The 18,171-nt window shown below is 44.2% G+C and overlaps 1 protein-coding gene across 6 annotated transcripts in view; it reads right to left on the reverse strand.

Annotated features, from left to right (window-relative positions):
• The window catches only part of SS4 (starch synthase 4), a 141,905-nt gene that overhangs the window by 99,602 nt on the left and 24,132 nt on the right, over nucleotides 1-18,171 (reverse strand). For all 6 annotated transcript variants that reach the window (XM_087687033.1, XM_087687032.1, XM_087687034.1 and 3 more), the window contains 2 exons: nucleotides 5,352-6,426; nucleotides 5,169-5,220 (listed from right to left, as the gene is read on the reverse strand). In XM_087687033.1, coding sequence (XP_087543159.1) covers nucleotides 5,169-5,220; nucleotides 5,352-6,426 — 1,127 coding nt within the window. The remainder of the gene's footprint in view (nucleotides 1-5,168; nucleotides 5,221-5,351; nucleotides 6,427-18,171) is intronic.

The following is an 18,171-nucleotide window of genomic DNA, read 5'->3' on the forward strand; positions in this document are numbered from 1 at the left end:
CAATCTTGTTTTTGCAACCTGCAAGTGCTAGAGCTTTGTTGTCCACACCCCATTTCAGAGGATATCTTGGCCAAAGCTGTCCATCATTGCTTCTACCATCGCGCACCTACTTTCAAGCCTTCAATCGCAAGTTTTAACTGTTTGCAGCCCTCTTTCCACTCCAAGCCATCAAGGCGATTGCTGCTCAACATCCAAAAGTTCGCATTTTGCCTCCTGTTGTTGTCACCTATAGTTGGCAACCATCCAAAACCTTGCGTTTTGATCACTCTATTGCCAGCTAGCATAGTTTTTTCCTCATTGTATTGCGTTTTGCTGATTGGGACCATTGACAATTGCCATGTCATCATCACGCTGCTGCATTTGCAATTTCTAACCAATCTACTACCCATCTGACACTAATCCTGGCATCCTACTACAGCATTTACTGCTGTTTATTGTATGATTGTGTAGTGTTCTTCTATGTGGTAGAGCATTTATTTACATGGTATCAGAGCAAGGTACTCACTAAAGAAACCTAGGCTCTTGATCAGAAAGCTCTTCTCAAAAGCAAGAACTACAGAAGGAAAGATGACTTCGAATACTTCCAAATCCACTCAATTCCCAAAGGAGCCTATGCCAAGAACTGAGCAAGAGTGGCATCCATTGCCAACTCCGCAAGGTTCTAACATAGCAAAAGATCCTTCTAACTACGTTGGAGACATGTGTCATTATCCTATCATAGATGAGGAGCTGTAGCTAATCATGGCTCACACAGCCAAGAAGTCTAAAGAGCTTAGAAGACAAGCCTTTTGACAAAACCTGCTCAAAGAAGGTATAATTGATTCTTTCTCATCAAACGTTGCACATAAATCTGAAGATATTGCAGGGCCATCAAGAATTCCATCAAGAATGGGCCTCCTTAGAGAAGGAGATCCAAAGTATGTCCCTTACTTTTAGACTATCCCTACTACTCCCACGTAAGGTACACAAGTTTCTACTTTTGTTATTTCTTCTTCTTTTACTTCACCACCTTTGCAGCATTATGGTAAAGACCAAGATAAAGCAAGAGTGCCATATGTTGATCAAAGTAAAAGTCCCATTAAAGATCCATTCATGTATGTTAATACAAAAAGGGGTGACTATAAGAAAAAGATTGGTAACCTTTTTCTTCTATTCCTTATTTGAATTTTGCTTCTCAAAGTCAAATGAGTATGGTGTTTCTTCTTCTATGCATTTTGCATCATCATCATCATTACAAACTCCATCTTTTAACCAGAATCAATTTAATCCATCTTCATCATCATTCATACTACAATTTCAAAATACGCCCATCCCACCCACTTCTTGCGTTGCATCACCTTTACCATTGATACCGTTCACATTTCCATTTCAAACACCACCTATTATCTTTGGGGGAGGCTCAACCTCCACCTTACACACCTTTGGGGGCCTCTCGGCATGGAGTCCCTACCCCTACTTATCCAAGCGTCGACCAATTAATACCACAATTTGCCTCCATGGCAATTCCTAGTGGGCTATCTGGTTATGCTATTGTGTCTCAACCAACAATTTGCAAAGTTTAAAAGTCCCCATGCTTGCTCCACCCTTTTCTATTCAATTTATAAGTAACCCCTTTACATGGGACTCTTCTATATGTAAAAAATGTGTAAAAATGGTATTTTTAAAATCCCTTATGTTGAATTCACATGATGCATACATATATTTATGATTGAACTCCCCAAGGAGGCTAAGACACAAAGTAGGTGTGAGTGCTTAAGAGGAAACGAGAGAAACATGAGGAATCTTGAGAGATAACAAGATACATTGTCATTGAGGAGGTGCTAAGCTACAAATGCATCAACTCAAAAGGGATTTTAAATGTAGCTTCAAGCTTACCCACATTTAGTATCTAAGCTCTTGGTAGAGCCTAAAGTGAGTTGAAAAAAGAATCTCCCTTAATATTGACAAAGTATGTGAAATTTTGTTACAATTTAATAGAAAGGTGGTACTATTGGTATTCTTAATGGGTAGACCATCAAAGACCTATGGATCCCTCTGTGAATTTTTCTACCTACCTACCCTATCCCCCTCCTTATCCTTCCTATCCTCCTTACACTTAGACACATAGTCCATTTTGAGCAGCAAATGATCTCACAGCCCATTGACATAGAAGGAAACTCCCAGTCATCCTTAAAATCTGGGTGACAAAATGTACCAAAGAAAAACCAATATTGCCAACATTGTCAGAGGGCTGGCCATGTTGACAACAAGTGTCGATTTTTAAAAAAAGGCATGCAACAAAAATAGAAGACAAAGAATCCCACCCCTCGATCAAAAATAGAAGACTAAGAAGCCCGCCCCTCGATCGAGCAACCCCAGCAAGGGAGGCAAGGTGGTAGCAACCAAACTCAAGGACAATGGTGAGACTAGACTCACACTGCCACTAGTCAACCATCATAGCAAGTATTGTTCTTAACTCTAGAGGGCATGTCTGACTAGTTTGCTGGACATGAGGCTCATCTTGTTTCCATGGAGACATCAGAACTTCAACCTTAGTCCACATTCACGAATTAGCTCCAGACAGGGCAATCGTAGAGGCCCACTCCACCCGACCAAGCACATTTTCTCTCGTTTCGATCATGGATAGTGGAGCCACCATCATATGATCCCCACACGGGAGCCTACGAACAATATGCGCCTTTGGTACTATCGCTTTGGACACCTTGGGTATGACTTGCTCTATGAGCTGTCATGCCATCAAATGGTTGAGGGCCTTCCACGTCTAAAATTAGCCAAGGATGTCTGTCCAACTTATCAAGTAGAGAAGCAAAACCACACTCCATTTCCTCAACAAACCGCACATGGAGTTGAGGCACCTGTTAGATTGATACTCAAGCCCAATAGTTCATCCTTGTACTAGATTTTGTCACTGAGTTGGACCTATTGGAGCATGGTCCATCTCTCCCTTGCAGGCAAAGCCCTAGTGGTTAACCAGGTACCTTTGATGTGGCAACCTAGTGCGTTGCTTCCTACTAGTGCTTTTCCTCAACATGTGTGGCCTAGTGCAGATGGGTCTAGGGATTCCCATGCCAAAGTGGCTCGGGAGACTATCATGTATCATCGCTCTGAGGGGAGACTAGGGATCATTGATCAAAGTATCAGAGCCTAGCCTTGTTGGGCAAGCTTGTGGTCCGAGGGCTCACCCCAATTGGACAGACATGAGAAGTCCTTCTCCAAGAGGGCTTCCAAGAGTGGAACTGCAGCTAGGTGGGAAGTGGAGACCATCCTAGAGGTGGATCTTCACTACAGCACAGATCGCACCACCAAGATCCTATTTCCTTTACAGCCTGCTACTAATTCAGTAGGACATGGGTAAGGCTCTCATAGAAAGGTCCACAGCTTGCCAAGATGAGATTGACTAACAGCCCACTGTCCAGAATCCTCAAGTTAGAGACCATGACAGGTTACAACTAGAAGAGTACCCTCAAGCCTTGCATCCAGTAGGCAATGTCAAGCAGGCTGCAACTAACAGGATAGGGAAGGTGTTTTTGACTAATGAACAGGTGGCAAGTGCATCTAGCTGACGAACGGCTGTGTGAGCTGGCTTTCAGACTTGCATGTCTGCAGCCCTGGTCTACCTGCCTTTCAAAAAACAACTGCTAGATAGGCAGCGAACAGGCTGCTCAAGATGTCAGCCTTCACGCAGAGGATTGCATAATCAGGAAGAGAACTTGAGCAGGCAGAAGCAATCAGTTCAGTGGACATCCAAAGGGCAGCACATGCATGAGGAGCAGCAGATGCCAAGTTCAAGACTCAATGGCAGTTGAGATGGTGGCAGCAGCAGCCAAAAAGAGGTATGGCTCTGATACCACTATTAGGTTAGGATTCAGCAGCATGCACACACATACACACACACACAGTGAACAAGTGAATAGCAAGAGAAAAGAGAGTGATGGAAGGTCGCATCCACTATGCAAGAATGATAATGAAAGTACAATCCCTAAGGTACTAAAGTACCACACCCACCGATGTGTGTTCACTTGGGGAAAAAACTCTTCTCCAACTAGTTATGCTGTAACCTCTCTAACTCGGTGAATGGATGATAATGGTTTTGGGAGGGTTGCTTATAGCCCATGAAGGTGGTATCTCAACTTGACCAACATACCATATTATTAACCTTCATTAGTTGGCCGCGTAGATCACATCAGTCCTGAAAACCACCTATGATGGGGTCCCATCTCCTCTCCACCTATGCCCAGTCTAGTACCCACATGGGCTGTGCTGATCACATGAGTTCTGACAACTAACTCAGATGACCATCATGGCGGCAAACACATACACAGTGACCGTGTCATGTTCACCCATCATTGACTGTCTTTATGGCAGACCATAGAGGAATCGAATTGGTGGCCACATGGGACCTTTCCCTGATCATACCAGTCACAACCTGACAGCCACTGTTTTGATCCAAATGACCCTTCTTGGGACATATGAGACGTGAAGGGCTTTTGAAAGACTTGCTTGGCCACATAAAGGAGTAACAATAGTCCACATGTCCATCATCAGGCCTGACCCTTTTTTCAAAGGAAAAAACAGAGCAAGGGCAAAAAAAGAAACAAAAAAGGAAGAGAATGGGAAAAGGTGGAGGGGGTAAGGAAGCAGGCCCCAGGTGCGTGTTTGGGATTCAGAATGAGCAATGGATTGTAAGCTGCAAATCCAAGGGGAGGAAGTTAGAAAGTTGCAGGCTTGCAAAGTTGGGAGGTAGCAGTAGGGAATGCTGAGGCAATGGAGAGCTGCAAGGAGTGTGTACAGCATACCACAATTAAAAGCAGGAAGCTCAGGCTTCCAAGAAAGTACCCAGAAAATAATGGTTCACTTCACTGAAGATTGCCATGTTTTACTATCTGTGGCATATGCCTAAAAGTGTCTGTGTTTCTTTACTCCACTAAAGAGGCATGTATCACTTGCTTTTGAATTCAATGTCTAGTTATTTTGATTAAACAATGGATCATGACTCTTTTTCAAAGGAACCAAGATCTAAATCTACCCCCAATTCTCTTTTTGGAAAGCTCCATGAAAAGACAACTGCTGTTACAGGATTGCAGCTCTAAGATTTTGATTCCAAAAGGTTGTCTAAAGTATAATGGTATTTAGACGTTTCCAGACAGAACACCATCATATAGAGTTACCTTGGCAACTGGTGCCATCTCTGCAGCAATATGTACAATATGCATTCCTGGTCTGCAAGCCAATAAAAGTTATCAATACACATATTTAGCCAATACTTCCTTAGTAGTATTATTTTATGGAGTGAAATGAATTTATACACTTGCCAAAGAGCATCTTATCACAACTTGCCAACAAACATCTACCTTTTATTTGACTTTAAAAGATGCAACAAGGCAGAAATAATAGAATCGTCTGGTGCTCCCCGCACGGAAACAAAGACTTCCTTTATACTGCGATCTCTTTGCCATGCCATCTCTCGTAATGCTGTTGCATCACCAGGAAGGAGCTTCTTTTCCAACAACCAACCATCAATAGAAAGAAGTATTTGGCTCCAAAACTCCCATGGCATATCATCAACTGCATTGCTGGCATCCTTTTCTAACTTCAGCTGTTCAAGGCTTGCCTTGAAAGACTCCACTTCTGCCTGATAAAGTTCCAGCTGGGATGTAATCTCAGCATCTGAATCAACAAGCCTCTGCTCAAGCATCTTAATCTGCTCCCGCAGAACTCTGTTCTCTGCCTGAGCCTGTTCAAGGAGATTATTCTCAGCTTCAACTCTTGACAAAGCAGCCTGCAAGTCACCAGCCTTTATCTGCAACACATTGTCTTCCACTGTGTTCAGCATTATGGTGCCTAGACTTGGTATGTCTGTCTCAAACTTTCCCAGCTTTTCAAGTATGGTCTGTTTTTCTGTTTTCAACCTTGCCAACTCCTGTAAGCTTGTATCTGCTGCAGCTAACTTGGTCTCAAGATCAGAGACAAGATTTTCCAAAGACTTCTTGTCTGTTAGTAACTGCTCAACTAGTGCATTTTGGTTTGCAGCATGAGCTAGCTCTGATTGCAGCATCCTCAGCTCATCTTGAAGTGCCTGATTTTCTGTGCGAAGCTGCTCTAAGTTTGCCTCCACTTCATCCATGTGTTCCATTTTCACCTGTAGGCTCTTGGCATGTTCTGAGAGTCTATCATATTGTGCAGTTTGTTGAGAAATCTGTGCCTGTACATCAGAGTTTTCAGATATCTTGGCCTTTAAAACCTCTATTTCTTCTTCAAGCAGTTTGAGTTTTATTTTCTCTTGCGATGCAAGTTTCAACTTTGCCTCAGCTTCTGCTAGCTGCACCTCCAATATATTGATTTGTCCTAGTTGTCTTTCAGTTTCACGTCGCATTTGTTCTAGCTGCTCCAAATTTTGCATACGGACTTCATTGAGCATCAAGATATCTAAACGAAGAACACAAGACCTCTTAAGACAACGGACTACACCAAAAGCAACAAGACTGGTTCCAGGTTCAAGAGGATGTGCCTATCATATTTGTGTAGGGAAAGCAAACACAATTACAAAAATGCCCTGATCCATAACTAGAATCAAACATATGTTTAGCTGCCAATTTATCTCATCAAGTTTTTGTTTTATTCACTGTTAAGAACTAGCTGTGAAAAATGTCAACGAAATACTACCTGAATGTTAGTTCATCAGATCTGAACGCCTTTAGAATAGCAAGAGAAGTGTGAAAACAAGTAAGAAACTATCACACATGCTCTTTTAAGAACTCGTTTATATTTCTTCCATGTATAAAGAAAGCAGTCCCTGTTCTGAGTGAACCTCTTTCCATTTACTGGACAATTAGCAAGTGAAAAGAAATTGTCCCTCCAGTTCATTCATCTATTCCAGATGAAAACAGACATTGAGTTAGTGATGCAGTGACTAAAGGAAGCAACAGTGATTGCAAAACCCTGTAGCATGAAAAACCTTGTGATTTTGCAACCATTCCTTATAATCCAAAGAGCCTGCTAGCACATAGTGAGCCGTTTCTGTATCACAAATTCCAGTTCTACGAAGTCCAGCAACCAGTTATACAAATAAGCTATGCAGAATTTTTCTGGTAGTGAAACAATTCCATAGTGGATAAATGCCTGTAATTTTCCGCAATGCATGGTAAGCTAAAAGCTAAACTATCCTCAAAATTGTGCTTTAAATTCTGATTTACATTTCAAAAGAGAAAGAAAAGACAATTAGCCCGCAACAGAGTTGAGAAACCAAACTCCAAAACACCACACTGACCTGGAACAGCCAGGGCACTTCAAATTGTTCCTATTTAGAGAAATACAAAGCAACAACTGGCCTAGCAACATGATATCCAATGTTTGAAAAACCACCTAGACTCCACCACTCTGCAAGGTGGGCTACCCACAATCTCAACCCTACAACAAGATAGCGGTCCCCAACCAATTTTGCTTTAATGAGAATGCTAGAGAAAAATGTGGATAAGGATGACGTAAATGCAATGGAGTCTTATCAAAGGCAATTGAAAGAATCAAAACTGCTACTATATGTCCATATGGTTCTTTTATATGAGGCCACTCATCTTGGGAATGATAAATGCACTATGGATATTCCTTCAAAGAATGCTTCATCATCTATGAATGATACTTTTCATGAGGTGCTTGGTATGAGTATTGATTATGTAGCTTCCAAAGAATGCACAAGAAATATTACAAGATATGAGGGCTGAAAGTAATATAAATCAACACAGGGAAATCTTTGGTTTGTGTGCACACTTGAGCTGAGTAAAAGCCTCAATGAACTTATTGAAGATGCAACATTAGTGAGCTTTGGGAAATTTGGCAGAATTCAGGTGAGGGAATTCCTCTAGCACTCAAGCAAGCTTGCACTTAGTAAAACCCGCACATGCATGTCTGCAGTGAAGCATGCCTAAGAGCTATTTTTGCTTGCCTTAGAAGGAGCTCTATAAAGTAGCAAGGTTTATGCATTAGAGATTGTATGTGGATTTGACATTTTTTCACATTACCAATGGGTCTACAGTGTCAAAAAAAAATGACAAAGAGACCAGAGAGACAGTAGGGTTTGCGGGGAGAAACACAAAGTGTGTATGGCAAACACTCAGAGAGAAGAGAAAACTCACAAACACAAGAACACAATGATGATACACTGAATCATGCTATGAGAAGAAAAGCTGATACAGTGGAGCCGAAGCTCAAAAGATAATTGCATTGTCCTGTCTAAATCATGCAACAGCACCTATGGGAATCTGCATAGTAAAGGGAGAGAAACACAATCCTCCGAGCAATGGGCTATCGAAATAATCACTGGAAGGTGAGGGACAGTTGTTGAGGGAGCGAACCGCAGTCCTCTGATGCCGTCGGAGATGTGGAAGATGATCACCAACTATCGAGGGAGCGAACCGCAGTCCTCTAATGCCGAGGAGATGGCCTAGGCAGCAAAACAGAAATCCTAGAGTGTGTCAGAGCTAAACGCAGGGAGAGCAGCCCAAATGTTGATGCTAGGGGATAGATGATGACACCAGATAAAGAAACAGCCATCAAGAGGATAAACACAGCCTGTGAAGTTCTATCAACCCAAAAACGCAAGTATCTAGGACTGCAAAAACTGACACTAGATGTGGGTTGATGCCAAGCAAGAAGCTGCTAACACCAAGCTAGGGAAGGTGATGCCAGATTGAAGGAGGTCTCCGAGCTGCCAAATGCAAATCTAGTGAAGCTTGAAGGAAATGGATAAGGTCGCCAGTTATGGAGGGCTAACGCCAAGGTAGGAGTGTTGTCGCCAACAACTGTAGAGAAGATATGCCACTTCAAGAGGAAGGTGAAAAAAGGCCACAAACTACAATGTCCTTCAATAGGGGTGTGGGCACCAACGGCCTGAGGAGAGGAGTGTATTAGAGTGATGGAAGAAGAGGGGTGAAGAATGACTCAAGTGGTATAGAATGAATGAAGTGGCTGGCTAATAGGCTTACATTTGATTATCGGAAGCAAGGGGGCTGCATAAGCTCGGGGTTTGCTTGAGCCCAAGAGCAATGGAGCTGCTTGTGGAAAAAGCATAGGCCCTACTGGAAAAAAATAGTAAGGGGCTTTGTCCACAATGAACACAAAAGAGAAACAAATTAGTTATGTGAGCTATTGGAGAGCTTTACACACTACATCTTGTTGAGAAGGACAAGAAAAGCTGAATGTTCAATTTACAGCATTCCAAGACATCCTGAATACCAAAAAACTTCATAAAGGCAGCAGCCTATTCACGAGATGTAACTTCTTGAAGGTTAAAACCTTAATTAAAGGCTAAGCTACCCCCTTAACCCAACCCTTTTCACATTGACACAAAGGAAACCGGTTCCACTGATGTATGTTCACACTAGAGGGAATCGAAGTGGATATTTCAGAAGTTGTTTTCACACTTAGATTGGGATAAATTGGTTTAGTTTGAACCAATTCACACTATTATGTGTTCACACTACAGAAGATTGAACTAGCTTGGTTTAAAGGGGAAATTTTCTTAGAAAAATTCCAAGAAATTTACTATGGTTTGAGCTTGTTTGGGACTTTATTCTCAACACAAAAAAGTGCAGAAAAATAACAAGGAAACTTGTCAATTTTAGACCCGTATTTTGATGCTTTTTGGGCCGTATGGGCATTATTTGAGCCCTATTTTCACTGTTTCTTTTTCTTGACAGCTGATGTTTGACATATGGGCATGACGTATGGGTATATGTAACAACAATTAAACACATGTATGATAGCCATAGCAATTGAACTCAATTTATGTGTATTTTCTTGTTTGAATGCTTTTTCATCTCGGTTTTGAGCAGTTGATGCTCAAACTTGTTCACACGCTTGAATAGTAACCTGGCACATTACATACTAATGGTTTTTTTGAAATTGCATTTTTCAATGTTGGAAACTACACATTACTCAAATTGTGGGTGACAAATTGACTAAGAACAACTACAGTGTATGGTTCTACCACATGGAGAATTTTTTTATGGGGAGAGGTCTATAGGAGCTCATTACAAGAGAAGATACATGCTGAGATCTTCCTGATGAGCCCACAGAGGAACAGAAAAGGATGTACAAGGATTGGACAGGTAAAAACATGAAGGTCCACTAGATATCTATATGCATCTCAAAGACATTGATTCTGCACATTAAAAAGGCTAGTACACACAAAGATACTAGGAAAATCATTGAGAAAATGTATGGCACTTGCACGGAGGCAAAAAAGATACAACTAAAGCAAGGATTTCATGGTGCATGGTGTGGAAATAGAAGCATTAGTGACTATGTGGTAGAAATAAAATAGGTTGTAGAGGAACTTGCTTCAATAAATGTGTCAATTATTGATGATTTGGTATCGGTTACTTTGAACCGGACTTGGACCTGCATATAAGTCCCTTGACACCTCCATTTTTGTGAGAGGAGGCTCTATGCCTAACTTTGAAGAGTTGATTGCTTTGCTGCTTATGAAAGAGATTAAATTGGGCCTCAACACATCTAGCAGTGGAAAGAGTGCAAGTCAAGATAGTGTATTTTAACATCAAAGAGGTCGTAGTAGCTCATCTAAACCTAGAGGATCATCATATGGCCATGGAGATAGCTTTACATGTGATCGTAGCACCTTTGGACATGGTGATTTTATACTTAGAGGTAGGGAAAGATCCTCCTCTAGAGATAGAGGATGTTCAAGTCCATAAAGAGATAGGGCATGTCAATACTATGGGCAATTTGGTCACTTTGAGAGGGAGTGCTTTCATAAGTAGAATGCTATGTCTATGGGTCAAGGAGCTTTTGAAAAGTCTTTTAAGTTTAACGCCATGGCAAAAAAGTAATTTTGAAGTTATTACTTGAGAGATCATGGGATCAAAAGACAAGTTACATGCAGATATACACCACAACAAGATGGTGTTGCAAAAAGAAATAACAGGATCATTGCAGAAATAGCAAGGGCTATGATATTGGGCTAAGGCAATATATATTGCGATCCATATCATGAACAAGTCATCTATAGCTTTGACTCATCATATGTATCCGTATGAGAAGATGTAAGAAAAACACCTACAGTTGCATACCTTAGGGTGTTTAGTTGTGCATATTATGTTCATGTCCCTAATGATTTGAGGAAAAAGTGTTGAGAATAAAGGGCCACCGTGCCTTTTATGCATGCTTGGGTGTCAACATACCCTTAGCACTTGTACTTTAGTACTTTACATATAACTATCACAAAAACCTAAAAAGAGCTACACTCTTTGTACCCACATATCGTGCATCTCACTCTCTATTGCTACTACTCACCCCTTCTCTCTCTCTCTCTCTCTCTCTCTCTCTCTCTCTCTCTCTCTCTAGAGGACAAATATCTCATTGATGGAAAGCTTGCTTTTTCTACTTTTACTTTCAAATCATCAACATGTTTTCTTTCTATAGGACAATTTCACTTTTTAATATTATAGACATGTTTATCATCTTTTCTTATTCCAGATGAAAAACACGCCATCATTATATGTATTGCTTTGGTCTCACATTGGCCTTTTAGAGACATTAATATTCTCTCTTTTTCGTAAACTCTCTCTCTCTCTCTCTCTTTTTTCGTAAAAGGTAATTGTATTAATTACGAAAAAAAATACAAGATTACTTGATTACAAGATACATGACGACAATCTAAGCCATCATGTGAAGAGGTTCTAAGTACTACAAGTTACAAGGTCATGGCAAAGAGACGGAGGAAATTGCCATATGCCAGGGACGTAAGTCCTCTCTAGAGAGCAAATCAGAGTGCTGGAGAAGATCTAACTGCCAATACAAGAGGCCCTTAAGCCTCGCAATATGCCGCTGAACATTATAGGCGGAGTCAAAAAGAAAAGCATTCCGAATGGTCCAGTTATGCCAACAGCCCCAATATCGAAGAAAGTGATACATGAGCTTCATATGTGGCTGTGCCGGAGTGGGGTATTTGGGCTGCCCAAAAACCCAATCAAAGGGGCGCAGGGTGAAACCAACCACCCCTTGCCAGACAGCCGACAAAAACAACCAGACTTTCTTAGCGATGGGGCAAGAAATAAATCGGTGGCGGGCGGATTCCACAGTAGTGGTGCAAAAGAAATAGTTGCCATTGGAGATTCGTCGCTTGGAAAGAGCTGAAGCAAGCGGAAGACCACCAATCATCACTCTCCAAAGAAAGACTTTATATTTGAAGGGTGTCTTGTTCAACCAGCCCTCCATCACAGTTGCCCTCCACCATGACCTGGATTTACGCAATCCCCATAAAGCATTCGCTTTAGTAATTAGCCATTGATGATCTTTAATCAGAAGATGATACACTTGGTTAACAGAAGCTTTGCTTAAATTCAGCCGGCCTTGCAGGTCCCAATCCTGCCAAGGATGATCCGAAGCAAGGGCAGGAAAGGGTTGTCTGCTCTGGAGCACCCTCAACAGCTGTTCCCATAAAGTTTATATCCACGAGGGATCCTGAAAAGCCGCCTAGCTATACGAAACGATATAAGCACATTGCGACTGGCAAGGGTGGCATCCGCAACTGAAGACAAGCCCAAACGTGCCATCCGGTTGAATTGTGGTCTGAGCTCATGTTTACCTTCCCATGAAAGTAAACGCAAGACTGCCAGCAATTCCAATTGAAAAGAGTTAGTAGCCAAGCGATCCTCCGCTGGATGCCACTGAGCCTTCTGGAGGACCAGTTTCCAGGAACATACCAAATGAGTAAGTAGCGATGAAGAAGAACTGGAGAACCGCGAATCAGCATTAAGAACATGCCACCAAGAACTCTGGATTCGGGTATTGCCATGCAGAAGCCCATGGTCTTCAAGGAAATAACGGGCTATATCGACCCATGGATGATGATCCGAGCACATGGCGCGGAAAAGAGACCAACGGAGTGCCTGCGTGTGAGTTTGGGCATCTAAAATAGCTCCGCCACCCATGCGTTTGGGGGTGCACGCATGCGACCAAGAGATCCAGGAAATACCTGCATGCAATGAGTCCTTCTTCCATAGCATGAAACGAATAGACTGGGTAAGAGCATTCAGAGTCGTAGTAGTCCAGGGCAACAAGGGCAAGAAATATGTGAGCATTGGCAACATAATTGTCTGAGCTACTTTGAGGCGAACATGGAAGGGCCAGGCCTGAGACTTCCAGTACATAAACTTAGCCACCATTTTCTGAGAAATCCACTGCAGAAGCTGCTTTGGGGGAACATCAACACCCAAAGGGTACCCAAGATGCCTGACAATGGAGCCACGAGGAACAACCAGGCCCTACCAGTCCAAGGACTGCAAATCCGACTCCGTGCAGCTTAGAATGGCTGATTTGAGCGCATTGATACGAAGGCCGGACGCCTGACCAAAGAGACCCCAAACATCCAATGCTTTTCGAAGGTTATCTTTGTCCGCACGCAAAATCATTAAGCTATCATCTGCCAGGGATTGGCTAATGAAGTGTTGTCCTGTAGGAAGCGACAGTGCGGCCAACTGAGAAGAGGCTGCCATATGAGATAGCATCGAAAGAACTGGATGTGTCGCAAGGGCAAAGAATAGAGGGCTCAAAGGGCACCCCTGTCTGACAGAGCGGGCAAGGATAAATGGCTCAGTAACACCTCCGTTCAGCATGACTCGCGAAGACGCCGCAGCGCTAATGGTGTAGATTAGACGAGACATCCGAGCACCAAAGCCCATAGCAGACATAAGTTCAGCAAGGAAAGACCAGTCCAGATAGTCAAAAGCCTTTTCCAGGTCCAGTTGAATCAGTACTACCTCCTGATGAGAATGCCTTGCATAATCAATTGCCAGTTGAGCATTCAATACATTGTGCAAAATATTTCGGCCCTTAATGAAACCATACTGGAGAGGGTGCACAATGGCAGGGAGATGCTTATGGAGCCGATTCGCCATTACTTTGGAAAAGATTTTGTACATTGAACCCATCAAAGAAATTGGGCGCCACTGTGTCAACTTAGATGGCGAAGGAACTTTTGGAAGCAGTTTAATAAGTCATTCTTTCCATGAGGAAGGCATGATCCCCGTTTCCCACACCTGCTGAAACAAAGCCTGCAATGGTTTCGTCAATTGGGTAGCAAAAGCCTCAAAGAACTCATTGGTGAGACCATCCCAACCAGGACTTTTATCCTTGGGCAAGTGTAACAAGACGTCCATAACCTCTGCCTCACAAATATTTGACTCCATAGTAGCTTCCATGTCCTGCGGAAGCTGGTTGCGGACCAGGTCATAAAAAACCGAACGGGCCTGAGTAATTTGGGCTGAAGGTGGAGAAGTGGAACCGAGAAGGTCGCGGAAATAATTCCTGCACATATGCACAATAGTCTGCGGATCCAGGATAAGGTGGCCTTCTGCATCCTCGAGTCTGGTCATATTCTCTCGAGCAGGAGAGGCGTGGAGAGCTCGAAAGAACTTATGGGTCTGACAGGCACTATCTTGCAACGTCTCCGTCAGATGTTGCAATTTGGCCTGCTGATATGATTTCAACTGGAACTCTTTAATAAGATCAGCCACCCGCATGGCCAGTGCGAGCAGAAATGCATCATCCGGAGTGTCCACCAGCAGAGAGCGAACCAAAACCAACAGGTCCTCCGCTGCCTGTCGACGGCGCCGACAAAGAGAGGCATGATAGATCCCATACTGCCGAGCAACCCGCTGCACATTAGAGAGCAATCGTTCAAATGACGCAGTGCCCTGAGAAGGGAAGTCTAGGAAGAATCTGTCAATCAATTGCTGCATATAGCCCTGAAAGATGGCATGCTTCAAGTAAGACGAGTTGAAACGCAAAGGGAGTCTCTCCAGAAATTGCTTGAAAGGTGCAATGGGTTGTGCAAGCAACTCAAGCTGCAGAGGGAAATGGTCCGACAAGGCATATTGCTGCAACACTTTTATTTCGAGCATCTCGGGAAGAAAATCATCAATCTGCATGATATAAATACGGTCCAACCGCGACCATGTTGTTGCATACTGGGCAGAATAGAAAGTAAACCCTGTAGAAGACGGGTGTAGCCAGGACCAGAGATCTTGCTTAAGAACAGCAAGAGCCAACTCATGCCACATACGACTTTCCGGCGCATCCATTACCGAATGCTCCGATGTGGACTGGGAAGAATCAACACACATATTGAAATCCCCCATGAAGAAGCCCCGTCTGCCAAGTGACAAGGAGGTCTGCAAAGTCTACCAAAGCTCCCGACGTGATAACGAATCATTCGGAGCATAGAGGCCAAGTAACCATAAGATTTCCCCTTCGAATAAAATTTCAATCACCAAAAAGCGGCCATGAACATCATTTTTAATAAGAACAGGCTGATATTTGTCATGTACAATCATGAGCACACCCGAATAATGCATGGCCTGTGTCCCTGCATAGAACAAGCGAAAGCCATGGCAATCCACAACTTTTCCGGCTTCACCATGACTCTAGTGCTCAACAGCGCACAGGACATCCCACTGATTCTCATACAATACAGTCCACATGGCATGTTGCTTGTGTCGAGAACAAATTCCTCGTACATTCCACGTGGCTATTTTCATGTGTATTCAAGACAAAATCAGGTACAAGGCACAGCTTGCCTCGATTTGACTTTGTCGGCGAGAATGTCCAGGACTCCCTTGTCCAAGAAATCTGCCAACACCGCAAAAGAGTTCTGAGGACCAGATTTGGAAGTAGACGGCATATCTGCTTACTTGGGGGTGGAACGGGGATAACGACGATCCCACGGGGTAATGACGTTGCCTCTGGTATCAAAAGCCAGCTTAGTAGGTGGACCTTTTGGACGATCCGAATACATTTTCCTGGCGGGCTGAGGACGGGGGGCAGAGGAAACCATAGCAGGAGCAGGGCGCTCGGAAGACAACATTTCCTTCCTGCGCATATATGTACGCATGGAATCTTGTGAAGTAGCAGGCACAGTATTCTCCATGCCAGCAACAACCCTGTTGCCTTTTTTCGCACGTACTTCAACCTAGTCAATGGCACGGGAATCTAGACCCGAAACCTGTTGTTTACCTTTGGCCAAAACTTGAGGCGGATGAATAGTATCCAGCGATGGAGCATCACACACCATATCTTCCATGGGTGGCACAACATGGCCAACATCTGAAGTGTGTTGCTGCTCCGGGCATTCGGCCATAAAATGCCCCAACTGTCCACAGGAAAAGCAATGTCCTGCAAAATTGCCCCATTTCAAACGAAAGTGTAACGGATGCATGCCAGAGCAATTGAGGCGTAACCAAGCCGGCCTTTTCCTTGCAGTGTCCCATAACATACACAAGCGGTTGCGATTCACAGCCCTGAGACTGGGAGGGACCAGAACAGTGCCCACAGCGGCCATAGCATCCTTCAATAGTGGCCAATAAACAGCTGGACAATTTTCCACTTCTACCCACACAGGGCATTCACGTTGCAGCAGACGCTGAAAATCTGCCATTGGGTGCCATGGAACCACATGAACCAACCGGCGATCAAAAAACAAAGACAGTTTAGACAGGAGAGCAGCACGGTGCATCTCAGATTTCAATAGGACCTCAAAAAAACCTCTGGACCCAACAAAAATCTCTTCAACACATTCCCCTTGCAGCAAACTGTGCAGCCACTGGCGAATACGGGAAAGCAGCAGGATTCAACCAGTGAAGAAGACTATCACAGCGCGATCATAAAACACCGAAAAGAATCGTAGGACAGTTTTTGGATCCACGGTGGCTACCAAAACATCGTCAGGTGCAGAGTCAGAAAAGACTTCCTGATTATGTTGAACATAATCGCCAAGCAGAGTGTTGGCAAATTCCAGCAAATGCTCCCAGTCAACATCCTGAGAGTCCACAGAATCCGAAGCAACCTGAGCATAGGAACGATCCTGATGAACACCTATCTCTTCCGAAGTATGCTTGGTACGTTTACCCGCAAGCTGGATGTCAGGACCAGGGGGCATCTCTTGGGTGCACGGAACCATATCCTCAGGTTCCTCAGCATCAGAATCCGGGCCAAGTGCTGCCACCGTTTGGTCTATGAAATCCAGATCCAAACCAGCCATCGTGTATCACAATCCCCTGCAGGAGGGTGGAGCACAGGGCGCGCAGGCGATGACAGAAGGGACAATCGGAGTCGCAGTGCAGGGGCCAGGCGGCAGCCGAAACCCTAACGCGCAGGGCGAAAGGACGAAGCGCAGGCGAAACGCAGGCGCAGAGCTTCAGAGACCAGCGATAGTGCAGGCGACGGGGCAGGCGACGAGGCAGGCTCTGGGGCACGCAACGTGACAGGCGAGGGACGTCAGTAGCAGACGACGGGCTGGCGAGGGACGTCAGGAGCCGGCGGGAGGACAAAAGGGCAGGCGACGTGCAGGCGACGTGCACACGGGACTGCAGATGAGACGACGTGCAAATAGTGCAGGCGACGGGCAGGCGACGTGCAGGCGGGACTGCAGACGGGCAGGCGACGGGCAGACGAGGCGTCAGGAGCAGGCGACGAACAGGCGACGGGCTCTCTCTTTCTCTCACTCGCGCGCGGTGTGCACCGTCGAACCTGGGTGGAGGCACTGCCCTAGACGAACAGGAGGTGCAGGGAAGATCGCGGCAGCAGGAAACGCGTCGTCACGAGCAGAGTCGACATTCTCTCTCTCTCTCTCTCAGAATCTCTCTCTCAGAATCTCTCTCTCTCTCTCTCTCTCTCTCTCTCTCTCTCTCTCTCTCTCTCTCTCTCTGTGTAAAGGGTTATTATATCATATCATTCTCTCTCTCTCTCTCTCTCTCTCTCTCTCTCTCTCTCTCTCTCTCTCTCTCTCTCTCTCTCTCTCTCTCTCTCTCTCTCTCTCTCTCTCTCTCTCTCTCTCTCTCTCTCTCTCTCTCTCTCTCTCTCCACTATTGCCATTGCCATTGTTGAACATCGAATCCTCACTGCACGTAGGCTACTACAAACTGGTATCACAGCTCGAGGCCATCCCGAGACATTGCAAGCAATCAGTCAGTCAAATCATGGGATTGTCCAACAGTCAAGTGCAAGCAGCCAACAGCCGCCATCAGGCAATTAGGCGACACGCATAGAAACAAGTAACTCCTTGCTCCATATTCTATGATTTTCACAAGTGAGGTACATTTGATTTTCTTTGTGTTTCTTGGAAGTCCTCAATGATAAGGGTTGCCTCATATCAAAGAA

Source organism: Lygodium microphyllum, chromosome 10 (assembly GCF_053477565.2).
Source record: "Lygodium microphyllum isolate KBCC chromosome 10, Lygodium_microphyllum_v1.1.10, whole genome shotgun sequence".
Classification (NCBI taxonomy): domain Eukaryota; kingdom Viridiplantae; phylum Streptophyta; class Polypodiopsida; order Schizaeales; family Lygodiaceae; genus Lygodium; species Lygodium microphyllum.